Here is a 26,450-nt window from a genome sequence, read left to right on the forward strand (position 1 = left end):
GACTAGAAACTGCTACAATGACCAAAAGACAGCAGGCAGAACTAGAGGTTGTAGAGATGAATATGTTGAGGTTTTCTTTGGGAGTGACCAGGATGGATAGGATCAGGAATGAGTCTATCAGAGGAACAGCACATGTTAGATGTTTTGGAGAGAAGGTCAGAGAAGCTAGACTGAGATGGTTTGGTCATGTACAGAGGAGGTAGAGAGAATATATCGGTAGACGGATGCTGGAATTGGAGCTGCCAGGCAAGAGGTCTCAAGGAAGACCAAAGAGAAGATTTATGGACGTAGTGAGAGAGGATATGAAGGTAGTTGGTGTGAGAGAGGAGGATACGGAGAATAGGGTTGGATGGAGAAAGTTGATTCGCTGTGGCGACCCCTGAAGGGAAAAGCCGAAAGAAGAAGAAGAAGTAGCTTAATTAAGTTAATGCAGAGTCTGTCCTACATGCATTACTTCATCTAGTGTTCTCTCACATGCATAAGGTGTGTATTTTGTCTCACATTGATCAGATCTAGGATTATGCTCTTATGTATCTCCTCAGTGTGAGGGCCATATGGCTGCCAATAGCGCTGTGCCTCCCTGTCCTCATAACTTAGAGTGACTACGTGCATGCTACAAGGTCCACACCATCATTAAAATGTTTCTATAGCATTCCCACCACTTTTCTCCACAACATTCCCTCTATAACACCCACAGAGCTCAGGCAAAGTTTATCTGGTTTAAATGCTCGAGGCGTAAAAAGAATCCAACACGCAGGCATTCGGATTCTTTATTCTTCCATGGTCAAGCATAAACAGTCAAAATTTTTTTTTTGTTTTATCAGTGGAAAATAAGATTTAGCTGAGAGATTGAGCAGTTGTTTGTCACTGTCTTGTCTGCCTCTGCGATCAACCGGCGACCAGTCTAGAGTGAATCCCGCCTCTCAGACAGCTGGGATAGGCACAAGTATCCCCCAACCATCAGTGCAAGATAAGCAGGATAGATAATGAATTAATGATGAAAGAGGGAGAGAGAGAAGCTCTAGCAGCTTATTTGCCAAATATTATTAAACTTCATGGTTCATTTTATAGAAATGAGTGGAAGAACTGGTGTCTGAAAATGTCTCCGCCAACACTGCCTTTTTCTTGTTCAGTAACTGAGTACATAAAGCTTATTATCTGCTATATCTTGTTTCATGTTATTCAAGAGTTGCCAAGGTGGTGGCTCCAAAGAAGGAGAAGCTGGCTCAGGCAGAGGGGGAGCTAAGAGTGGCCATGGAGAGCCTCAAAAAAAAACAGGATGCTCTCAAAGAGGTACAGGATAAATTGGCAAAGCTTCAGGCGACTTTTGGTGCAAACAAGAACAAAAAAGCTGACCTGGAGAAGCAGGTTTGTATTTACCACATCAATTTGAATGTGTTTATCCCTCAGCTTTCCTACAGAACACGACTTTAAATAAATCATCATTTAAAATGACTTCTTTTCTTCTTTAATCATGGCCTTTAGGTGGATCTGTGCAGCAGAAAGCTGGAGCGAGCTGAGCAGCTGATTGGAGGTCTCGGTGGAGAGAAGACACGTTGGAGTGAAAAGGCAGTCAGTCTGGGAGAGCTCTACAACAACCTGACTGGGGACATCCTGGTCTCTGCCGCTATTGTGGCGTACCTGGGGGCTTTCACATCCAGCTTCAGGCAGGTGGGTGAAGGCCCCCAACAGTTTTAGAAAGTTCAACATTAATAGTCTGTTATATGAATTTAAAGGAATGCTTCACCTAAAAATCAAAAATTTGCTATAACCTACTCAACCATAGTGGACACATCAATCACTAGCGTAAAACTCAACCAAAATAACCATAAATTGTGTCTTTGCTAGGTAAATTCTTCCTTTATTTTCCAACCAAAGTGATGTATCCCAAATGCTCCTTTCCAGGACCAGATAGAGCAGTGGGTGCATCGCTGTAAAAACAGAGGGATTCCTTGCTCTCCTAACCTGTGTCTGACAAACTCCCTGGGTGACCCGGTCAGGATCCAGGCCTGGACCATCGCCGGCCTGCCCTCAGACAGCTTCTCCATTGACAACGCAATTATCGTCACGTGAGCATTTAGAGACAAACATTACACCGAGGTACTGATGACAAGGTGCGAACAGGTCTCATCACTGGCCCTACAGGCCCAGGACCAGTTTTGCATTCTCTGTTTGCATAACAACTGTGGGCCTTCTAATTTTTCCCAGGAGAAACGTTCACCCCGAAGCTGTCCTCCACCTCTTGTCCTTAAACATCACCCAGTTTCCTCCAAACAGCCCTTACTGATCACCCTACCTTTCCGCTGTTTGCAGTAATGCCAGGCGGTGGCCTCTGATGATTGACCCCCAGGGACAGGCCAACAAGTGGGTAAAAAATATGGAGAAGGCCAACAGCCTGCATGTTATTAAAATGAGTGACGCTGGTTTCTTACGCACGCTGGAAAACTGCATCCAATTTGGCACACCGGGTGAGTTTCCCATGGTTCGGTCCCACAGTAGCATGCTATTGTCACGTGAGGTTGTTTACCATCTATTTCTTATTATTTTCTTTGATTTTCCCAGTTTGCCTTGTATTGATAAAAATAAAATGTTTATCATAGTGTTGCTGGAGAATGTGGGTGAAGAGCTGGACCCTGTCTTGGAACCTGTGCTGCTCAGACAGACTTTCAAACAGGGTGGCACCCTGTGCATCCACCTGGGAGACTCCACCATTGAATACTCTCTCGACTTTCGCTTTTATATCACTACCAAGCTACGCAACCCCCACTACCTGCCAGAGACCTCGGTCAAGGTAGAGTGGATTTTGACTCTTGCAGCCCTGTGTTTATTTTATACAGTATGTTCCCAAATTGCCTGCCGAGACAGCAGAATTTGAATAACTAATTTATTCCGACAGAGCCGAATGTGTCAGGAGGCTTTTAAAGGAAGATGACCTTTTACACAGAAGCGATAAAGCAGGAGTTCATGTTTTAATGCAATTAAAAAGCTGATGTATTCCACAAATAAACCCTCCAAGTACCAAGACATTTTCTACTTCTGAATAGAAAACTCAGATCTTGTCACAGGCCAGGCAGACTCGGGCAGGGAACCACACCAACAGGGCTGGAATCAGATCAGATCTCTTTATTTCTAAGGCAAGACGAGGGGGAGATGGTGGGCCGAGCAACAGGGTTAGGTCAAGAGTCACAGCAGAGTCACAATTCTCCGGCCGCAGACAGAGCGTGCCGCTGCTCTTTATGGAGATGTTGATTAGCGGCAGCTGGCCGCTGCTGCAGCTGACGCTGATTCTTGATTGGGACCCAGCCGTGTCTCCTCTCGGCTGCCGAGAGGAGATCCTGACAGAACTGTCTGGTTCAAAATTCTTTCTCCCTCCTCCAGGGGAACTCTTTTGTTTTCCATTCGCACACGCACAAACAGTAAGGGACTGATGTAACACAAGCGTTCTTGACGTGTACCTGAGATATACACTCAAAAACAAATCCCGAAAAAGAGGAAGAAGACTACACGAACAACCCAGAGTGAAGTTGCCACAGCGTTCATGTTCTGCATTGCAAGAATAATAACCATGGACTTTCAAATGGGGTTAAAGTGTTTTTATATTCTCCCTGCTCTGCTTTGAAGTGTGGAAAAACCCAGCTGCAAGTTAACTCACGCCTTACTTTGACGAAAATGTTTATGTCCTCTGTGAGCCCCTAAAAAGTCCTCTGTGGCATAGCCGGCTAGAGGGACCTCTTGGACCCCTTTGTTGGTCCACTTGTCACTGGTTCTGTCCATTTTGTCCAAACCATAAGAAAACAGCTGACCAGTGAAAATTATAGTTTTTAAAAATGGTGCTCCACAGTCTGCAAAAGGTATCTCGTATTGGGTGTGGCTTATCAGTTTTACCAATCACCTACATCATGAGTTCCACATCATTTTCTACATGGGTTCTATATCATGAAGAACCATGAAAAGACCCTGCTTTGGAGTTCAAATTGAATTGGTTCTCAGAACTGAGGTCCATGGTCCCTGTTTCCTTCTCTTTCTAAACACACAAAAAAGGACCTAGTTTCTGTGAAAGTTTTAGGAACTGCAGGCTATAGGACAAGTTCCCACAGTGTGGAAACAGCTGCTGTGAACAATCACTATGGCCAGGGGCTCTTTAGGAAAGTAGTTCCAGTGATTTCAAAATGACAGTTTCTCTAAAAATATAACACCTTGAATGAATGAGTCATATGAGGTACAGAAGAGAATTTTGGTTTTGTTGGATATTGAATTTTGATTGTTCCTTTGGCCTTCAGGTGACCCTGCTGAACTTCATGATAACCCCAGAGGGAATCCAGGACCAGCTGCTGGGGATTTTGGTGGCCCGGGAGAGGCCGGACCTAGAAGAACAGAAGCAGGCTCTCATCCTGCAGGGGGCTGAGAATAAAGGGTAGAGCAGCCCCACTGAACCTTTGCTGAAAATGCCTGTGGAGGTTCTCAGTCATCCATATATTCAGAAGTTTCAGAATATGCGTGTGTTTGTGTGTGTCCGAAGGCTCGCAGATGAGGGGTGAAACATTTCCAAGTGAAGAAATTTAAATCCTGTTGCCACAACAAGAAGTCAAATGGACTTTAAACGTTCACACTGTATTAAACTGCCTTTGTATTGTTTGTCAGACAATTAAAGGACATTGAGGACAGAATCTTGGAGGTGCTCTCCTCCTCTGAGGGCAACATCCTGGAGGACGAAACGGCGGTCAACATCCTCTCCTGCTCCAAGGTGCTGGCCAATGAGATCTCAGAGAAACAGTCTGTGGCTGAAGTGACCGAGCGGAAGATCGATGAGACACGCATGGGCTACACGCCGGTCGCTATTTATTCTGCCATTTTGTTCTTCTCCGTTGTGGACCTGGCTAACATTGAGCCCATGTACCAGTATTCCCTCACTTGGTTCATCAACCTCTTCGTTTGCTCAATCGACAACTCGGACCAGAGTGACAACATAGAGAAGCGGTGAGCAGGTGTACCTTTTTCTGGTCATTTCAGTGAGTCGTCCCAATTTACATTTTCCATTCCCTCAACCAATGTTTATCTTCTTCAGACTTCAAATCCTGAGGGATCACTTCACCTACTCGCTGTATGTGAACGTGTGTCGCTCGTTGTTTGAGAAGGACAAGCTTCTGTTTTCCTTCTACCTCACCATCAACCTGCTGATGCACAAGAAACTGGTAGGAATATTGACGCCTTGATGCTTTCCTGCAACGCTAAAAGGGCAAATTCCATGTTGTTTTTTCAGTAAACAAGCTTTCATTTCAGTTTTGTTAACTTGGTGTAAGTAAGACTCTATGTGGTTAAATATCTGAGGTGAACAAGGGTGAGTGGCAGTTCCTTTTGACGGGTGGTGTCGGCTTGGACAACCCGCACTCCAACCCGTGCACGTGGCTCCCCAAGAAGTCCTGGGATGAGATCTGCCGCCTGGACGAGATGGAGCATTTCAGGGGTCTGCGCCGCGACATGGCCCGCCTGAGGAATGAGTGGAAGGGGGTCTATGACCATCCAGTGGGTTTGTCGGCTTTCTTTGGCTGCTGAGGGGGGAGGACCAAAAACACTGATGCACCACATTTTCATGCTCCCTTTTCCCTTATATTCTTGTGTCTTCAGAACTCACACCAGACCCCTTTCCCTGAAGAGTGGCAGATGTTGAGTCAGTTCCAGAAGATGCTGGTGATCCGTTGTCTCAGACCAGACAAAGTTAGCTCAGAACCCTCAAAGTGTCCTGTGAACTTCCTCGGCATTTAAATCAACATTCCATGTACTGTACGTCTCCCCCAGATCATTCCAATGGTGCAGGAGTTTGTTTCCAAAAGTTTGGGCCAGCGCTTCATTGAAGCGCCGCCCTTCAACCTCAGTGAGGCCTTCACCGATAGCCACTGCTGTGCCCCTCTCATCTTAATCTTGTCACCAGGCTCAGACCCCATGGCTGCCCTGCTCAAGTTTGGAGATGAAAAGGCATGCTGACTTAAACTGTGCAACATGGAAAAATAAGAGGAGAAGTGTAATCCTTAAAGCCCCCATTGAGATCTAAAATAATCTACTTTGTGTGTGTGTGTGTGTGTGTGTGTGTGTGTGTGTGTGTGGGTGGGTGGGTACACATGTGTTCTGTTACTACAGGGCTTTACAGGTGAGAAGCTGACCTCCTTGTCTCTGGGTCAAGGTCAGGGCCCAATTGCAATGCAGATGATTGAAAGGGGTATCAAAGAGGGCACCTGGGTGGTTCTGCAGAACTGCCATTTGGCCACATCGTGGATGTCCACTCTGGAGAGGATCTGTGAGGTCAGAAAACTCCGTTTGTGTATCAGGTGTTCTCTTGGCAAAGGTGTGCATAAGCTTCCAAGTCATTCTCTGTGAGCAGGAGCTGAACCCGGACACAACGCACCCAGAATTCAGGCTGTGGTTAACCAGCTACCCGTCTCCCACATTCCCTGTGGCCGTGCTCCAGAACGGGGTGAAGATGACGAACGAGGCTCCAAAGGGTCTCCGATCCAACATCGCACGATGTTTCTTAATGGACCCCATCTCTGACCCAGAATTCTTTGGCAGCTGCAGCAAGCCTGTGAGTATAATATGGACTGTGTTACCAAATAATTTATTTTATGTCACTGAAATAAATCACAAGTTAATATTAATGTAACTAAACCGTTAATCTTTTTTTTATTTGGGTTTTTGTTTAGTTGGAGACTTTTTGTGCACATTTTCATATGGTTATATTAATTTTTATTATCATTAATGATATTCTTTATCATCATAAGGATATGGAATAAGAAAATAAGTCAACAATTTCACAAAATGGCAGAAAAAAATAAATAATTCACAAAATTTGCCTAATATAGCAAGGAGCAACTTCAAGAAGTGAAAGATCAGTGAGAAAATCGTGTGTCTGTTCCTGTCAGGCCGCTTTCAAGAAACTCTTGTACGGCCTGTGTTTCTTCCACGCCTTGACCCAGGAGAGACGGAAGTTCGGGCCTTTGGGCTGGAACATTCCTTATGAGTTCAACGAGACAGACCTTCGAATCTCTGTGCAGCAGCTGCACATGTTCCTTGAGCAGTACCAGGTACATCTTTTCAATATTCTCACAAAGTACACATAGGTCTTATTAACAAAACTTATTTGCTGGCGGTGTAGGAGGTTCCATTTGACGCCCTGCGCTACATGACCGGTGAGTGTAACTATGGAGGGCGTGTGACAGACGACTGGGATAGACGGACGCTACGCACCATCCTCTCCATCTTCTTCACCCCGGAGATCATCGCGAAGCCGGACTACAAGTTTGACTCGAGCGGGATCTACTTTGCACCAGCTGAAGGAGATGTGAATTCCCTGAATTTTCTTCAATAAGACTAATTTTCAAGATTAAATCTGCTCAGAATTTAGACATTCATTATTAATGAATCATTTAAAATTCTAGCAGGTGAGTTGTCCGTTTGTTTTTCACTGACTTTGTTTACTTCCTCTCTCTCCTTCTGGCTTTTTCAGTATAACAGCTACATGGAATATACCAAGTCTCTGCCGCTCAACCCCTCACCAGAGATCTTTGGCATGAACAGCAATGCAGACATTACCAAGGATCAGGCTGAGACGCAGCTACTGTTCGACAGCATTTTACTCACACAGGTAAATCTTTGTCTTCATAGCTTGCAAGAGAAAAAACAGTTTTTTTCTCAAAACTGCCATTAAGCAATAACCAATCTGAGCCTCTGCTTGCCTCTGTCATATTGACCAGTCCCGCTCCTCCGGCGGGGACACCAGATCCTCTGATGACATGGTCTTGGATGTGGCAGCTGACATCCTGAGCAAACTGCCTAGAAATTTTGACTTGGAAACAGCAATGAAGCGCTTCCCCACTAGCTACGATCAGAGCATGAACACAGTGCTGGTGCAGGAGATGGGCCGCTACAATAACCTGCTCCACGCCATAAGGGACTCCTGCATTCACCTGCGGGAAGCTATTAAGGTGCCGATCTGCCTGACAGTTTGGAAAAATTGAAAAAAAAATTACCTTATACGACCATAATAAAAAATAATGAAATTTAGACTTAAATCATGTCATAAAAAGAAATCATAAAAATGCACAGTCGAGTATGACTTAGATTTTACTTTAAATTAAGAAAAATCTTCCTTATAATGATTATAAAAATAACAATAATGATAAAATAAAATATGGAGAGAAAAAGGAAATGGCTAAAGTTGTGCTTAATGTCATTTTAAAATATCTTATTCTTTTCATTAATTCAAATGTATTAAAATGCTTTAAAAAGGTTTCTAAAGAAAACCTTGAAAGAAAGGGAAAATTATTGATTATTAATCTCAAGCCTCAACCAGTCAATTCTACATTGTCTGATGTTTGTGTGTGTTTGTGTGTATGTGTTCATGCATGTCTTACAGGGATTGGTGGTGATGTCAGCAGAGCTGGAAGAAGTGGTTGCCAGCATGCTGAAGGGTCGAATCCCAGCCTTGTGGATGAATAAGTCCTACCCCAGTCTCAAACCACTGGGAAGCTACATCAGCGATTTCCTGAAGCGTCTCCATTTCCTGCAGGTGGAGTTTCTCTAAACAATCTTTAAGTCATGACCTGTAACTCTTCCATTACAGCCAAGGGAAAATATTCCTTTTCACATTTGAGATAAACTCCTCCTCTCAGTTTTTCCGTTTAGCTATTCGACCATCACCATCTAATCCTATTCTCTGTATCCTCCTCTCTCACACCAACTAACTTCATATCCTCTCTCACTATGTCCATAAATCTTCTCGTTGGTCTTCCCCTAGACCTCCTGCCTGGCAGCTCCAATTCCAGCATCCATCTCCCATTATATTCACTATCCCTCCTCTGTACATAACTGAACTATCTTGATCAAGCTTCTCTGACCTCCTCTACAAACGATCTTACATGTGCTGTCCCTCTGATGGACTCATTCCTGATCCTATCCATTCTCGTCATTCCCAAAGACAACCTGAGCATCTTCATCTCTGACACCTCGAGTTCTGCCTCCTGTCTTTTCGGCATTGTCACTGTTTTGACGCTGGTCTCACCACTGTGTTGTACACCTTTCCTTCTATTCTGGCTGATCTTCTATCGCATAGTACCCCTGACACTTTTCTCCATCCATTCCAACCTGCTTGAACCCATTTCTTTACCTCTTTTCCACACTCTCCATTACTCTGGACTGTTGACTCTATGTACATGAAATCCATGCAACACTCCTCCCTTTTCAGTTTCCACCACTTTGTCCTCTATTCTGCCTTTGTCCTCTTGATCTTCCTTGTCACCAGAGTCATCCAATAAACCAGCATTCTATGCTCTCTGGCTACACTCTAACCTACAGCGTCTTTGCAGTCACTAATCTCTTTCAGTTTACCTCGTCTATGCAAGTCTACCTGCGTGCTCCTACCTCAAGTCTTATAAGTTACCTTATGTTCCTGTCCTCTTCAGGAAAAAAAATGTTCACTACAGCCATTTCTGTCCTTTTTGCAAAGGACACCACCATCTGTCCGTATGCCTTCCTATCCTGGGTATCAAATCTGCCCATCACTTCTTTATCACCTCCATTGCCTGCGCCAACATGCCAATTGACATCTGCACCAATTACTGCTCTCTCATCTCTGGGGATATTCTCAATCACTTCCTCTGACTCTTAGAACTTCTCCTTCTCCTCTAAATTACATCCCACCTGTGGGGCACAGCCACTAACAACATTGAGCATCACACCTTCAAATTCCAGTTTAAGACTCACAAGTCTATTTAACATTCTTTTAACCTCCAGAACGTTCCTAACAAACTCCTCCTTCAATATAACTCCTACTCCATTTCTCGTCTTGTCAGTACCGTGATAGATCAACTTAAAGCCTGCTCCTAAGCTTCTACCCTTACTACATTTCCACCTGGTCTCCTGGTCACACAGTGTATCCACCGTCCTTCTCTGCATCATGTCAACCAACTCACTACTTTTTCCTGTCATTGTCCCAATATTCAAAGTTCCTACTCTCAGTCCCAAGCTGTTGCCTTTCCTCTTCCCTCTCTGTTTCCAAAAATGCTTTCCACCTTGCCGTCTTTGACCCACAGTGGCCCAATTTCCGCTGGTACCCTGCAGGTCATCAGTACCAATAGTGGTGATTGTTGTTGTTGTTGATGTTAACCCAGGCCTTAACCGATCCAGGATGGGATTGTTAGATTTGATTCACATATTTGGTTCTGGCAAAAGTTTTATGACAGATGCCTGACTCAACCTTCTGCAAACTTTCACAAAAAAGCCTGTGCTGCTACTCTTTCATGCCATCAAATATCAGTCTGTATGTGCGTGTCCTTCATACCTCATAGTTTAATGTTGACTGTTAAATCTAACAGCGCACTTTACTGCTTTGCACTCTATAATTATATTGTTAATTTCATGTCACTTTCGGATTGTGAGAAACATCATCTCAATTCCTCTGTATGTTCAGTACATGCGTGTATTTGACAATAAACCTGACTTTGACTTTAAATAGTGAGTAAGATCTGGCCCACCACCTACAAACTTATCAACAAATTCTACGCATCTTTTATTATCTTCCTTTAATTACATTATTTTCTCCCCAGATAAACTTAAAATTAATGGCGTTTGGAACCTGACAAAAATCCTGAAGAGACAACAGCACCATATATTTTTTTAATCCTGTGCCAGATTTCATGCTTGGAGCAAATGTATAATAAGATACATTATGTATTGTATGAACTTGTACTAAATATTGATATATATAATCTTGAACACTGACCAGGGCATTTAGGTTATAAATAGACTATTAAATTAAAGATCTCTGTCCCACCTTCTTTAGGATTGGCATGACCATGGTATGCCTGCTGTGTTCTGGATCTCGGGGTTCTTCTTCATGCAGGCCTTCCTCACCAGCAGTCAGCAGAACTACGCCCGGAAACACACTATCCCGATCGACCTGCTTGGCTTCGACTTTGAGGTCCTGGATGACAAACAGTACAAAAGGCCTCCGAAGGATGGTAGGACACTAAGGGGGCACTAACCTTTTGGGAGGTGGCGTGGCGCCGGAGGTAGAGCAATCATCTTTGGAACTGAACATTCCTGGTTCAATCCCTACTCCTCCCAGGGTGTTGAAGTGATGTTGAGCAAGACACTGACCCAGCGCTGTTTAATTGCAGCCTACTGCTCATGGTTCATCTATGATGGGTTAATTACAGAGGACGAATTTCCCCTGGGGAGATTAATAAAGGATAGATGATAAAACATCTTAAAATTGCAAATGTTTCGATAGGTCTCTCTTTGATCGTGTTTACATGTTCTCCATGTCCGCATGCTTCAGTTTCCTCTCACAGTCCAAAAACAAGCACTAGGCTAATCGGTGACCCGAAATTGCCTAGACATGTGATTGTACCTCCCTACATGTGGTCCTGTGATCAATTGGCGACCAGTCCAGAGTGATCCCTGCACCCCTACGACCCTGAGTGCAAGACATAATGAATTGATAAATGTTTAGATTGGTAAGCACCTGGAATGGAAGGCTAAGCACCTGGAACCGAAAGGCGATGAAGTTTTAATTTTAATCTTAAGTTTAATTCTTTTCAAACAAAGACGGTGAGACAACATGATGGTCAACATCATCACAGCCGGTCCTGCAAAATGAGAAAGCCCTTTAAGTTTACTATTGCTAAATTCTCTAAAACAAAAGTTCAAATCACAGTATTCTCATAAAATACTGTGGCGGTATGATTAATTTTTGTCTACCATAACTGTAACCTCCTCTTCATTTCCTTTCCCTTCAATCCCCAGGTGTTTACATTCAGGGCTTGTTCCTCGACGGAGCTCGCTGGGACAGGAAGGCTAAAGTCCTCACTGAGTCTTTTCCCAAAGTCCTGCATGACAGCATGCCTGTGGTGAGCACACACACATTGCATGTGCACACATACACACATCTGCATGCACACAAACAGATCCTACTGTGACTAAATTTGAAAATTAAATCTTGATGAAGGTGCCTGTTGTTAAGCCAGATCATGGCTGCTAAGGTTGAAACTCAACAAATATCGGTACCTCTTCCTTCAAGATGTGATTTTTTTTGAAGAGGAACAGTATTAAGATTCTTAAAGCTTTGGTTTCTGAGTTCATATGGGGAAAATGAGTGGTGTTTTTTTTTTTTTTTAGTTTTATTTAAGGGCTTTAACCCTCATATTATGTTAAGGGTCAATTTGACCCATTGGGTCAATGGGTGAAATGGGTCAAATTGACCCTTAACATAATAAGAGGGTTAACGTAATAACTGTCATTTACCTTTTAATTGTCAAATATCAGAGGCGAAGAAAAATGTTGCTCGTCACTAGAGGTCTGGCATCACTTACTGTTTTTAACCTCACAGCCTGGTGTTTTTTTTTTAAAGATGAAGCAAAATGAATTAGCCTGGATAAATAGGTGGAAAGTCACCTGTGTGATGTATCTGTGTCCTTGTTGCCTGTCTTGGTCAGATGTGGCTGAAGCCCATGAAGAGACAGGATATACCCCAGAGGATGTGCTACATAGCGCCAGTCTACAAGACCAGTGAGCGGCGAGGGACTCTGTCGACCACCGGACACTCCACCAACTATGTCATCGCCATGACACTCAACTCCAACATTGCTGCAGAGCACTGGATCAGGCGTGGAGTCGCTCTGCTCTGCCAGCTCAGCTCCTGATCCATCACACACATTTATAGAAATAACAGACTCCCTTTGCTTATTGTATTGCTTATATGAATATAAACCTGTTAAATTATGTATTTTTTCTGTTTTTGCATAACAAATAATGTGGGGAAGAGGTGAGGGGGTCAACACGTGAGTTCCTCACCATGTAGATGGTGCTTTGGGGTGTCCTTCAAGGTTGGTAGGCACGAAGTTTGTCAGTACTTAAATGCACACAGGGGAGTTATGAGAATTCTACATTTTATTGTCTAGTCTTACCAAACAGACAAGAGTTGATGACGCTTTACATTGTATTTTAGATGCGGGTAATAAAATAAATGTAATTTCTGTTTTGGATTCATATTTTTTTTTTTTTATTTCAAACCACTTTAATCAATATCATCTTTTCCAGGATGTTTTAATGTAAAAAGTACAAGCAACTTTTTCTGCAGCGCTCTTGATGATTTTTAAATCTGTAATAGAAATATATCTTTCTTGCGAACTGAATGTATGGTATATGTGATGACGTGGCAATCCTTTTAAAATAGAAATGCTTTGACAGAATTAAAAGAGAAAGTAGCATCACTGCCACGAATACTGTGGGATTCTGAGAGAAAACTTGAAGTTATAAAACTGTCAGGGCCAAGGAATGATGACATACCTTGCAACCGTCCTACTCAGGGAAGTCTACATTTGAAGAAAATATCATTTAAACTGACTTAATGACCAACCAAACTACATTACATTTTTAGAGGGAATGTTACTATTGAGTAGTTCTAACAAGAGAAATCAAATACAATGAATGGAATTCGGCTATCTCGACCAAGATTGAGAATTAACCAGTCAGTCCAGAGGGTAGCAGCACTGCTGCGCTCAGAATGGAGGGCGCGATTAAAACAATTGGAGAGTAAGAACGAGCAGCCGGATGTATTCCCCTTCGCCTTCCGCCCGTCCGGTAGTCCATCCAGCCAAGATGGCGAGTGGAGGGGTTTCCCTAGCTTCACTGTGGACCGAAGTGAACCGTTGTGGACAGAATGGAGACTATACAAGAGCCCTGAAAGCGCTGACTAAAAGTAGGAACTTAAGAGTATCTGCGCGGCTGATGGAAGGAGTCAGAAGAATGGCGCGAATCCTTGTCATGCCCCCAAGCTAGCGAAGCTTCACTGCCGAAGAAAGGGCCAGCTGCTGCTTGCATGTGGCTAGGCTAACGGCACTTAAAAACCTCCTTAGCACATCTCACTCACCCCGCTGTGCATGTCGAATAAATGCTAACCACAGTCACAATATTGTATACTAAGCAGCATAGCCTCATTCGTATGTGTGGGGTTATTTTCTTTCTAATTGGAAATGAATTACGTTATAGCGTACCTTGTGACGTGTCCTTAGCCTGACAGCTGAATCGAATGCTGAATGGCAACTGATATCCTTTCAGTAGATCCCGCGACTACGTCTAACTTTTGTCCTCTTCACCCCTTTCAGTTTACATTGTTGCGAAGCAACAATTGACATTTTACACAAAATGTTGTCTCCTTTCTGTTGTAGTTTTGCACGAAAACCGGGACGATGTGACGGCCCTTCACTGTAAAATAGTCTGCCTTGTTCAGAATGGAAGCTTCAAAGAGGCGTTGAATGTCATGAACACCCACTCAAAGGTCCTCGGAAGGTAAATCCTCTCAAAAATGCTTTCATATGAAGGAATAGTCTAGCTAACTCTTGGTCAGCAAGTCAATTTATATCTTACATTGTCCTAAATGTTGGAAACTGAAATGCAACCTTTATGTTTTATGTAAGGACACGGAACAGCACTGTGCCCATAGAATTGTCAAGAAATTGCATTCAGAATCAAAGTCCATGGAAAATGCCCCTTCAAAAGCTAATAAATCAGTTAGACATAAGTAACCGCAGATATTCTTTGACTTAATGATGGTTCGACATGCAATAAAACCATGCAATAGCAACAGCAATACAACAAATTTGTAAAAATGTATGAAGTTTCATAGAAGCGTATACCGGTATTACACACGTCAGTATTGTAATTGATAATTAGACACACAGTTCATAAGGTATGGGTGGTGTAAATTGCTCTGTCCTTCTAAATTATTATCTTTAAGACTCCTGAGTAGGTTTGAATTTACAGTATGGATTTACTATGGGGGTCATAGAAATGCAGCTGTGTTGTAAGTTTGGGACAACATGTAGTCGATAGTAAGTCACAAGGAAAAATCAGTGCAGTTTGAAAATATTTGCAAACAAGGTCTTCGTATGTTACTAATTTGAATGTAATGATGTTTGGTTTCTTTTTACTGACAGCCTTGCATGACCGTTTTTCCGCTCCCGCAGTGAGGCTGTGTTTGAGAAAGCGTATTGTGAATACAGACTGAACCGGGTGGAAAGCTCCCTGAAGACCATTGAAGGAGCCCCAGAGCAGACAGACAAGCTGAAGGAGCTGTACGGTCAAGTGGTAGGTCTGCGCCCCACTCCACCCCCCACCTTCCCTTGCGAAAGTTGCAGTTGGCTGCAGCCTCTCATAGTGCCATGTTCAGGGTTCCCATGTATTGTGTACAGAATAGTTTTCCAACCATTGAAAATGAGGGGAAAAAAATTCAGTGTGTCTTGGAAAAGCTTAAGTTGTCCTGGAAATTTAGTTCTTTCCCTCTGCTTCCCTCTCCTCTGAGTGTGAATGCAAATACATTAAAAGTAACACGCATGTATGACTCTTCTGTGCCTGCTGCTGGTGCAGCACCCCGTGTAATACTAGCAGACAGTCAAATGTGCATGTCCTCTTAGTGCAGTCCTGTCAGCCCAGCATTCCATTGTACTCTGTCGTTAGATTTAGTGATTATTATTTTTTTCAGACCCAGCTAAGGACCTGACACCTCAAGGGAAAAAGCAGCAATTTTCATGATGAAGAGTATTGCTATTATTGATCTGTTTTGAGGTGTAATATTTTTCTCTCCCGCGGCCACTGGCTCCTCTCTGTCTTCTCTGTTGAGTGACAGAGGAGCAGCAAGAGAGTTGTGGTGGGTTTGTTGTTTAATGCTGTTTCGGCAGCGCACTGTAAGGAGAAGCAGCCCTGATCTCAACAGATAGAGTTAATAGGCAGTCTTAAGTGGGCCATGTTTTATTCAGCATGTCAGATTTTTTAATTGTCTGACAACAGAAAACGAGTGAATGATAACAATTAAATTGTGAATTAAGTTGAATTTAAATACTATGTAGACACAGATTTAAGAAATTAATTTGATACTTTTCATGTGGTTGTGAGTTAGCTTCCTTCCAACAGAAATAGTTGTTTACACCTGCGATAGATGCACATGAACCACAGAGAATAGAAGCACCCTTGAAAAGTTAAAATAAGTATTGAAAACTTGAGACTTGCATGTTTATTTGAGCTGCTGGCAGTTCTGATGCCTATGTCTGCATAAATGAATATGATCAAACATGGCAAAACTTAGCATCACTAGCATCAATTAATGTTTCTATGTTTTGCACCTTCTACACAAGTCGAATGTAATCCAAACAACAACAGTAGCACAGGATATTAAATAGGTATGTACTTGGTAACCAGTGCACACTGAGCAATAAAAAAGAAGTCGATCAAATAATGCAAGGTTTTTAGATAGAGATTGCACACCTTTTAAATCATGCCTCTTGGAGTGACGGAGAAAAACTTAGCAACTTCTTCTTCTTTTCCTTTTGGCTTTTCCTTTCTGGGGGGCCCACGGCGATTCAACCTTCTCCATGTAACCCTATTCTCTGTATCCCCCTCTTTCAATCCAACTCACTTCATATCCTCTGTCACTACTTCCATAAATCTTCTCTTTGGTCTAACTCTAGACCTCCTGCCTGGCAGCTACAATTCAGCATCCATCTCCCAATATATTCACTATCCCTCCTCTTTACATGACCAAACCATCTCAGTCTGGCTTCTCTGACCTTCTCCTCAAACATCTAACATGCGTTGTCCCTCTGATGGACTCATTCCTGATCCTGTCCATCCTCATCACTCCCAAAGAGAACCTCAACATCTTCATCCAGATCTGCCTCCTGTAGTTTCGCCATTGTCACTGTTTCTAAACCAGGGGTCGGCAACTCGTGACTCCGGAGCCATATGCGGCTCTTTCATCCTTACACCGCAGCTCCGAGTGGCTTGGGAAAATAAATTACAAGTATTTAATTGAAGTGTACTTCATTTGTGTTAGTTCCTTTTTTAATTTTAGTTCTAAATTGGAAGATTGTTGTGATCTTGAAATATTAAAATAAAATTATATTTATTATTTTTCAATGCTCAAAATATACATCACACTTGCGGAAGCCGGTATACCCGCTAAGACGCCGTCTATTTGTCGAGACTTTAAACCACAGGTAGGCAAAATATGAAAAAGGCAATATATACGGTGGTACCTTTGTTTTACACGTCAAAAAGTAACTGCGGCTCCCAGTGTTTTCTTTTCCGTGGAAACCCGGTCCAAATGGCTCATTCCTCCACCAAGTTTCCCTATCTACTTTCCTTCCAGATGAAACATCAAGCACTCTCCTACCTGTCTTCCTGACCACATCAGCTGTAGTTGTCCAGTCATTGGGAAGCTCTCCCTGACTACCCAGACTGCCTCTCTGAACTCCCCCCTGAAAACCATACAACACTCCTCCCTTTTCACTTTGTCCTCTTGATATTCCTTGTCAACAGAGCCATCCTACAAGTCACCATCCTATGCTGTCTGGCTATACTCTCACCTATTACTACTTTGCAGACACTGATCTCTTTCAGGTTACCTCGTCTATACAAGAAGTCTACATGCGTGCTCCTACCCCAGTCTTATAAGTTACCCTATGTTCCTGCCTTTTCTGGAAAAAAGGGGTTCATTACAGCCATTTCCATCCTTTTGCAGATTTTATCAAAGACTTTGCAAAGGGCACCATGTCCATTGAAGTCTGCATCAATTAGGGGATATTCTGCATCACTTCATCTCACTCATTCCAGAACATCTCCTTTAACTCACATCCCACCTGTGGGGCATAGCCCCTAACAACATTGAGCATCACACCTTCAATTTCAAATTTCAGACTCATAAGTCTATCTTATATTCTTTTGACCTCCAGAACATTCCTTTCCAAACCCCTCCTTCAAGATAACGCCACCTCAATTTCTCTTCCTGTCTATAACTATAATAGTACTACTTAAAACCTGCTTCAAGCCGTACTACCTTTTACCAGGTCTCCCACACACACAGTATATCCACCTTCCTTCTCTGCATCATGTTAACCAACTCTATACCCTGTAATTGTCCCAGTATTCAAAGTCACTACTCTCAGTCCCAGATTCTTGCCTTTCCTCTTCTCTCTCTGTGCTTCTGAACACTCCTTCCTCCTCTCCTTCTTCGACCAACAGTAGCGCAATTTCCACTCTTATACCGTAGGTTATAGGCAGCAATGGCGATTATTGTTAACCCAGGCCTCAACCAATCCCGTGTGACAGTGGTCCCCAACCTTTTTATCACCGCAGACCGGTCAACACTTGACAATTTTACTGCGGACGGGGGGGGGGTGGTACATGTAGATTGCTTATATTGCAAATATAATAATAAACGGTAATCCACTGTGTGCATTCACCTTTTCTCATTCGAAAAGAAACTTTCCATCTGACGTCTGTTTTTTACTGATTTTGCTCGCTTGTGGGTTACATTTTTGGCTCAAGTGACCGAGATGTAACCGAGATTCCGGTCATTTTTCAAAATAAAAGATTTTTCAAAATAAAGATTTTTCAGACTCAGATAATAAATCCAACGGAAATAATTGATTATTTCTTGTGCGGCCCGGTACCAATTGATCCACGGACCGGTACCGATCCGTGGCCTCTTGGTTGGGAACCACTGCCGTATGAGATTCTTAGGTTTGATTCAAATATTTGGTTTTTGCACAAGTTTTACTCCGGATGCCCTTCCTGATGCAACCCTTTGCATTTATATGGCATTGGGACCAGCTCAGGGAGACACTGGCCCATGGCTCCCCGAGGATGCATCGAGAAAAACATAGTAGCAATCTGGTCAAATAACAATGTAAGGTACAAGTGTAGAAAAAAAACAACCGTGTAAGCAAAATTATCAGAGAACGACCAAAATATTTACCAGACAATTATTTATGTCTGGAAGAAGACAGAAAACACCATTTTTGATTCACAGTTTCACAACCGATTTTCAGTAGGGATCTATAACCTAGCTCTATTGGTTGATTGATCTCTATGTCCAATTTATATTGATTGCCCACATTATTAACATTTTGAGTGGATACTGTTTCTCTCTCACTCCAGAATGACTTTTCTGTAAACAGAAGCTTGAGGTATATAATGTAATAGGACCTTCCAACTTGTGCTTCCCTCTTTACTTGCGGTGCAGCTCTACAGACTGGAACGCTACGAGGAGTGCAAGTCAGTCTACACAGACCTGATCAGGAACTCCCAGGACGAGTATGAGGAGGAGAGGAAGACTAATCTTGCTGCCGTGGTTGCAGCAATGAGCCAATGGGAGAAAGCTCTGCCGGTAATCTCTCATTTATGATCCTTGGGTAAAGATTCGGATATTTATTTTTCATGCATTTTTGCTCTCCTTCCTGGCCTGAAATCAGAGTGACGTCTCACCTGATCCATAAGCCTTTCTCTGGTTTAACTTTTTACATTGCATAGATAAGAAAACTTTACCGATCAGTGTGTCAGCCATCAAAACAATTTTTAGTGTCTGCCACCATTTTCTAGAGTATGATATTTGGCATTTGCTGTTTGGGACATCACTTTCGGTTAAATCAGTCAATATCGTGTGGACATATAAGACAGCGCTTTCATGCCAAAATCCAAAAACTTGAAATCATTTAAATGCTTACATCCGTCTAAGTCACTTCATGCTTAAAATCTGCCTACATTTGCCAGAGTGATCTGACCATAAATTTGTTTTTTGTGAAGCTGAAATTGCCTACTTTGGCTTAGAATCCTCTTTCAATAAAAGTAATGATACTTCCATCTAGTTTTGACTGTCAGTCAGGTGGGCTATAACATATCCAACTAGTGGCTCAACAGATCTCATTTCATTAGCGGTATTATTGTAAAAGTGATCTAACACTTTACATTTTAGTGCCAAGTTAAACTGCCTGTCAAATTTAATTTGATTGTTTCCGTCATGTTTTATAATATTGCACATCTTCTGTGTTCTCCAGGAAGATTTAGGCCTCCCCGAGTCAACGTACGAGCTTTGCTACAATGCTGCCTGCGCTTTGATTGGCCAGGGCGAGTTCACAGCGGCGCTGAATACTCTAAGACAAGCAGAGGGTAAGACCTTGTCAACGTTCACCATCAAATTGATACTATGAAAATTTCTTATTTCTACTGACTGTTTTCATTTCCAGAGCTCTGCAGGATTTCATTGGCAGATGATTCTGTAAGTTGTTTTTTTCCAAAACGTTCAAATGTTAAACTCAGTGCTCATTTAGTTGTCAGTTGATCCAACCAAAGCGGCGCTGACATGTTCATGAAAGAGTTATTACACTCGAGGCTGGCTTGTTTCTTCCAGGATGTCACTGAGGAGGATATCGAGTCAGAGCTGGCAGTCATCCACTCTCAGATGGCATATGTGATGCAGCTGCAAGGTCGGACAGAGGAGGCACTGCAGCTCTACAACCAGGTCATCAAGCTCAAGTGAGTTTGTCAGTCAGTATAATTGCTCAGTAGATTGTAATGTAATGGAGTTCATGTTTTATCTACTGAAATGTCTTTCAGGAATTCCTTTTGATATTTTCAATGAAGAGCAATTCCATGTTCAGCTCGGATTTACATTTTTGATACTTCTGTATGTCTTCCATGTTTTCACCCGACTTCTTGGTCATTTTTAGACATGTTGAGCTGGCCATTTGTAATAGTATTTTTACCATGATTTTTTTACTAGACATGTATGTCATCGAAGTGGTAAGCTCTCCCTCCTCAGTGGGTCCATGCAAAGCTATAAATCAACAACATCCAAAAACGCTACCGACATCTCTGGGCCCGATTTCATCGGAAATGGAATGATGCGAAGTGGAAATGTGTGCTGTGGTCTGATGAGAATACATTTCAAATTGTTTTTGGAAATAATGCACGTCATGTCCTCCCGTCCAAAGAGGAAACAGACCATCCAGATTGTTAGCAGCGCAAAGGTCAAAAGCCTATGTCTGTGATGGTCTGGGGTTGTGTTAGTGCCCATGGCATGGGAAACTTGGACATCTGTTAAGGCACCATTAATGCTGAAAGATACATAGAGGTTTAGGAAGAAAATATGCTCCCGTCCAAGCGGCGTCATTTTCAGGGACGTCGATACTTATTTCAGCAATGAAATGTCAAGCCACATTCTGCACTCATTCTAACAGTGTGGCGTCCGAGTAAGAGTGCGGGTACTAGACTGACCTGCCTGCAGTCCTTACGTGTCTCCTATTGAAAATGTGTGGCGCATTATGAAGCGCAAAATACAACAACAGAGACCTCCGACTGTCAACTGAAGTTGCTCATAAAGCAAGCATGGCAAAGAATCCCACTTACAAAGCTTAAACAATTAGTGTCCTCAGTTTCAAAATACTTATTGAGTGTTAAAAGGGAAGGTGATTTAACACAGTTATAACTGTGGTGTCCCAGCTTTTTTGGAATGTGTTGGAGGCATCAAATTTAAAATGAGTTTTTGCCCAAAACATTTTGTATCAGTTTGAACATTCTCCTGAATATTGGTTGAAAATTATTTGCAGTGTATTGAATTCTGTTTTTATTCATTTTTACTCAACATTCCAACTTCTTTGGAATTGGAGTTTGTACATGGCGGATTTCCCAGGCTGCTGAGGTCATCCGACTGCCCCTCCCCTCACAACTATTTGTGTTATTGATAGAATATGCATTTACATGCACACATGTGCAGGGGTTCCCAGAATAATGTTTTAATTATCTTACCCATTTCAGGCCATCAGACGTTGGTCTTCTCGCTGTGACTGCAAACAATATCATTACAATAAACAAGGTGAGCTAGATGACAATATGAACAATTTGTGATTTGAAAAAGTAAATGAAGAGACACGTTCTTCAATAGGTGGAAGTTAACAGTCTCTTTTGAGGTAATTGTTACACTTGTTGCTACAGGACCAAAACGTGTTTGACTCAAAGAAGAAAGTTAAGCTGGCAAGTGCTGAGGGTGTGGAGTACAAGCTCGCCAGGAAGCAGCTGCAGGCTATCGACTTCAACAAGGCCCTGCTGTCCATGTACACCAACCAGGTGCAAAACTGATCGACCCAACCCTTAGGCCAGAGTGAATTTCCAGTGACTTATTGATACAGTGCTTTTCATTCGTTTTTAAAACTTCCTTGTTTTGTCCCTGACAGGCCGACCAATGCAGGAAGCTGTCATCCAGCCTTCAGTCTCAGAACCCAGGTCACCCTCGGCCGGTCCTGATCCAGGTGGCCCAGCTGTGCAGGGAGAAGCAGCACAGCAAAGCTATAGAGCTGCTGCAGGTATGAATGATAGACTTTGCATATATGTTTTTATTGATTTATTTTTCAAATGTTCATGTTTCTAAAAGTAACCTTTTCCATGATGTGTCACCACACGAGATGGAAGCAAACTCTGAACCTGTTGCTGTTATCATGTTTTTACTGCGATCATTAACCAGTTTCGACAAGGGTCGGAATATTTTGATTTGGTGTTCCCTCACTGATGTGCTTTCACTGCTGAATTGCAGTAAGTAGGCAGTACGTTCAAATTTTCCATTGGTTAAAACCCCTGTCTCACAAAAAGAATATTCTAATCTGATGCTAGACTGGGTTCTCTCTGAGGGGTCTCCATGTTCTCCTCCCTGGGGTCTCTCCTGGTTCTCTCACAATCCTCCTCCCGCAATGAAAAAACAATCAGTTGGGTAATTGAAGACTCTAAATGATCTTTTTTCTGTAATTAATCAAAATGAATTCATCAAAGTCCCAGCCCTAATTTTAATATCATGAAGCACATTGCACGCCATCTAACACAAGCACCACGCTGGCGGCACACGCACTCAGAACAACAGTCCACCCATCCAGAGGTCCTCTTATCAAAATCTAAAAGTCAAAGGAACACATTTTCTTTAATGTCTCGCAGCAATTTTCAGACAATCACCCAGAGAGCGCGGCAGGCATCAAACTGACAATGGCACAGCTGTATTTGATACAAGGTATGTGCTGTTCAATCACACCCACCCTTTGAGCGATTCATCCATGTGACTCCATATATCGTGACTTGAGTGTTTCGCTGAAAATGCACTTTTCTTTTTATGTAAAATCCACTTCCCCTGATTGCCAGAATTCCTAAGCATACTGAAGTGTTGAATATTTTCATCCCACTAATGATCTCACTTATGGATTTTGGCCCTCAGGTCATGTGACCAAAGCCTGTGACGTCCTGAAGTCTATTGAAGAGTTTAAGCACAAGTCGGGAATGGTACGTTTGGGAACTGTCATATTGGACCATTATTACATCACCACGGCTATGTAATGACTAAAATTAAATGACATTGGTAGAAAATAATTAGATGATTTATTTCCTGTCACATGTAGGAAATATGTGCTACTATTAAGGTTTATTGCCATCATATTCAACCTGGCCTGTGATCCGTCTCCATAGGTCTCAGCTCTGGTAACAATGTACTCCCATGAAGAAGACATCGATAGTGCCATTGATGTTTTCAAACAAGCTATAGGACACTACCAGTCTGAACAGGTTTGTACCTTTTAATCTTTGTCCTGACAGCCAATGGCTTAATGCAGGAGTATTACTGTGTGTTGGTGCTGACTGGCACTTTCTGTTCTCACTGTGCCCTGTTTTTAATGTGGGAAATAGTTCTGGCAGGAAATTGGCTTTGTGAATCGCAGTGGCTGGTGAGTTTACACCCTCAAGTAAAACAAGCTCCGACAGCAAGACCTTTAGGCATTCAATAGATGCGGATAAGAGCATCTGTATTCTCATCTCCCTGCCAAGATCCAACTAACAAATTCCCCCAAATGTTGCTTTGTACTATAATAAAAGTGTTTCTTTAGAAAACAGAAACTACAGAGGGATTTCAGTTCAAACTAAGAACACTGTCTGTAAGAGTAGTTTTAACTCATCTGATAATTCTATATAAAAGACTGTTTTGACTGTTCTTTCTCCCATCTCCTCAGCCTGGATCTGCAGCTCACTTGGCCCTTGTACGGGAAGCTGCCAACTTCAAGCTGAAATACGGACGGAAGAAAGAAGCCATCAGCGACCTGGAGCAGCTCTGGAAGTGAGTTTGTCTGGCTAGTAGGACTACAGGGGGAGGGTCTTAAAGGTCAGGCTTCTAACCTGCGTGCTTGGTGGCGAATACCAGGGTTTGAACAATGGAAGACCACTGGAGGACAAATAACTGTGAAAGAATTTTTTTTTTTTAAGTTTAACGGTCTGTACAGTAAAACTTTTTCTTCATACAGGCAAAACACCAAGGACATTCACACACTGGCGCAGCTCATCTCTGCTTACTCGTTGGTCGACACAGACAAAGCCAAATCGTATCCTTTTCAAATGCAAGATTCAGATCAGTCAGCTGTTTATTACTTGGAGAAATCATACTATTTCATAATTTTTCAAGCTAATATGCTGGACAGAGTTTTTTTTGCCCTCTAAGGTGTTACTGCTTTTTCTTGTGCTCTGCAACTTTGGAGTTTGAAATGAGATGTCAGTTCGCCACTGGGTCCTCTAGGAATCAGTGTTCATTAATAGGAAGTAATCCACAGACTAGTTATCTCAATGTTGATGGGCTGCATGTTAATTTTGGAAGTCAGTATTACACGTTTTCGCAGGTGGGGTCATATCTAAAATACTTCTGATCCTGAGCACCCTCCCCAGCCTCAGCAAACACCTCCCCTCCGCAGATACCATGTCCTTCAATGTGGACATCGACGAACTAGAGAACTCCCATGGGGCCACGTACGTCCGGAAAAAAGCAGCAAAGGTCACAGGAGAAAGTCTTCCCAAAGAACAGGGGTGAGTTTTTTTTAATCACATTTAGAGTATTTAAAAAAAAAAATTTCAATTTAAACAAAGAATCACATTTAGAGTATTTTTTTTTTGTTTAAACTGAATTATTTTATTTTTTTATTTTTATGCCGATACACCGATAAAAGCGTTGTGACTCATCTGGTAATTTTCACGTCTTTTTTTTCTTTTTTTTTCCCCACAGCCAAGTTGATATCAAGAAAAAGAAGAAGAAAAAGAAAGGCTAGTTTCATTAATTTTGTATCATTAAAACAAACAAGCCAATCATTATGGCATTGTCTCACCCCCCACCCCCTGGCTTACCTTTTCACCTGCTCTACTACTCAGGTAAACTACCCAAAAACTATGACCCCAAGGCGACCCCTGACTCTGAGAGGTGGCTGCCCATGCGTGAGCGCTCCTACTACAGGGGCAAGAAGAAGGGCAAGAAGAAGGAGCAGATTGGAAAAGGCACGCAGGGAGCAACAGCAGGAGCCTCATCTGAGCTGTGAGTCAATTCGGCTGCAAAATAGCCTCTGACAATCTGAAGGAGATTTTTCAGTGGGCTTGTGTTTTCCCGGCAGATGGTACCAAAACAGCCAGATCACCCGCCACTCAGAAAGGGTTAAATTTAAAAGAAGCATTAATTAAATAAAAATAAATAATACTAAACCAATAATCATATTATCAGATTAACCTAAAAATTTAAAACATTTGTGTATTTTTTTCAGGAGACCCGTCCCATATTATGTTTTTTTGATAAAGCAAAAGTATTCTTAATCCAGTAATCAGTGTATTCCTCCTTTATAAAAGATCTGATAGCAGATTGGGATATTAACAATACGCATAAAATAAAAATCACAAAGATGATTCCTTTAGGAGTGGAGGGAGCAATATGTTCAGGCCTAAGGCCCTGTTAAGAAACACACGGGTGAAACTAAACTTAGGAGTCCAGGTTCTGCCTAAAAGTCATCTGCGACAAAACACCTTGATCAGATTGCCTTCTGCAAAGAGTGCGTGGTTTTGTTGGTTTGGGGGAGCTATTGATGATAAATGATTGATTTGTTTGTATGGTTAGAAAGTAAAGGGTTTGGTTACAAACACTTGAAAAATATTTATCGTAGACCATCACCTTTTTTTTTTTCATTCATTTTTGCCACTTCCTTCATTTCAGGGATGCCAGCAAGACGGCCAGTAGCCCTCCGACCTCGCCGCGACCAGGCTCTGCATCTGGGTCCTCTGCTGCCTCTAGTAATGTGCTCCCCCCACGACAACAGAAGCCCTCCGCCTCTGGGGCCACCCGCAAGAAGGCAGCACAGAAGAAGAAGAAAGGAGGCAAAGGAGGTCGGTAGCGGAGAGGAGGAGCATCGCGGGAGGTTCGAGAATCCGCGGTCCAAGATATTCAAGCTTTGTTTTTTCGGAGGGGACTGGATACAACCATTCTTTCAAACACATACAACCAAATTCTTTACTGTTGGACACATTTAATCTGGTTTTTAAAAGCAAAGAACAGGGAACAAAGGGGTGCGTGCACACACACCTTATGTGTTGGTTCCCATGAAACCTTTGTTGCTTTTGAGAAGCAGTCATGTCCCAAACAGTCGGATTTCCACTGTTTTGCGACCTCCTGGAGGTTGTGTGAAGGTCAACAGACAAATATTTTCATTAAATGGTTGGAAGAAAGAAAACCTTGGCTCACTGCAGTCTTATTCTTTCAATTGTGCGGTTAAAAAGGTTGTACAGCTTATGTCAAATTC

The 26,450-nt window shown here is 42.5% G+C and overlaps 2 protein-coding genes across 2 annotated transcripts in view; both read left to right on the top strand.

Annotated features, from left to right (window-relative positions):
* The window catches only part of LOC147227971 (dynein axonemal heavy chain 7-like), a 44,470-nt gene extending 31,329 nt beyond the window's left edge, over positions 1 to 13,141 (top strand). Inside the window, exons 43-63 of the mRNA XM_086158159.1 lie at positions 1,188 to 1,368; positions 1,486 to 1,671; positions 1,906 to 2,069; positions 2,314 to 2,468; positions 2,601 to 2,791; positions 4,281 to 4,414; positions 4,642 to 4,977; positions 5,066 to 5,192; positions 5,329 to 5,523; positions 5,626 to 5,715; positions 5,797 to 5,973; positions 6,136 to 6,297; positions 6,377 to 6,577; positions 6,915 to 7,076; positions 7,148 to 7,333; positions 7,499 to 7,636; positions 7,746 to 7,976; positions 8,408 to 8,560; positions 10,832 to 11,009; positions 11,797 to 11,900; positions 12,486 to 13,141. Coding sequence (XP_086014285.1) covers positions 1,188 to 1,368; positions 1,486 to 1,671; positions 1,906 to 2,069; positions 2,314 to 2,468; positions 2,601 to 2,791; positions 4,281 to 4,414; positions 4,642 to 4,977; positions 5,066 to 5,192; positions 5,329 to 5,523; positions 5,626 to 5,715; positions 5,797 to 5,973; positions 6,136 to 6,297; positions 6,377 to 6,577; positions 6,915 to 7,076; positions 7,148 to 7,333; positions 7,499 to 7,636; positions 7,746 to 7,976; positions 8,408 to 8,560; positions 10,832 to 11,009; positions 11,797 to 11,900; positions 12,486 to 12,692 — 3,658 coding nt within the window. The 3' untranslated portion in view covers positions 12,693 to 13,141. The remainder of the gene's footprint in view (positions 1 to 1,187; positions 1,369 to 1,485; positions 1,672 to 1,905; positions 2,070 to 2,313; positions 2,469 to 2,600; positions 2,792 to 4,280; positions 4,415 to 4,641; positions 4,978 to 5,065; positions 5,193 to 5,328; positions 5,524 to 5,625; positions 5,716 to 5,796; positions 5,974 to 6,135; positions 6,298 to 6,376; positions 6,578 to 6,914; positions 7,077 to 7,147; positions 7,334 to 7,498; positions 7,637 to 7,745; positions 7,977 to 8,407; positions 8,561 to 10,831; positions 11,010 to 11,796; positions 11,901 to 12,485) is intronic.
* A 469-nt stretch (positions 13,142 to 13,610) lies between these two features.
* srp72 (signal recognition particle 72) lies at positions 13,611 to 26,381 on the top strand. Its single transcript, XM_086158294.1, has 19 exons — positions 13,611 to 13,750; positions 14,220 to 14,340; positions 15,018 to 15,138; positions 19,070 to 19,213; positions 19,881 to 19,992; positions 20,070 to 20,101; positions 20,234 to 20,358; positions 21,640 to 21,697; positions 21,817 to 21,948; positions 22,056 to 22,184; positions 22,804 to 22,876; positions 23,078 to 23,142; positions 23,326 to 23,421; positions 23,862 to 23,965; positions 24,150 to 24,227; positions 24,565 to 24,702; positions 24,899 to 24,936; positions 25,042 to 25,201; positions 25,868 to 26,381. Exons 1-19 carry the CDS (start codon positions 13,651 to 13,653, stop codon positions 26,043 to 26,045), a joined length of 2,004 nt encoding a protein of 667 aa, XP_086014420.1. The 5' UTR covers positions 13,611 to 13,650; the 3' UTR covers positions 26,046 to 26,381.
* Positions 26,382 to 26,450: the final 69 nt, after the last annotated feature.

The sequence above is a fragment of the Fistularia commersonii genome, chromosome 13 (genome assembly GCF_037954325.1).
Source record: "Fistularia commersonii isolate RoL2024-O1a breed Wild chromosome 13, RoL_Fcom_v1.0, whole genome shotgun sequence".
Taxonomy (NCBI): Eukaryota; Metazoa; Chordata; class Actinopteri; order Syngnathiformes; family Fistulariidae; genus Fistularia; species Fistularia commersonii.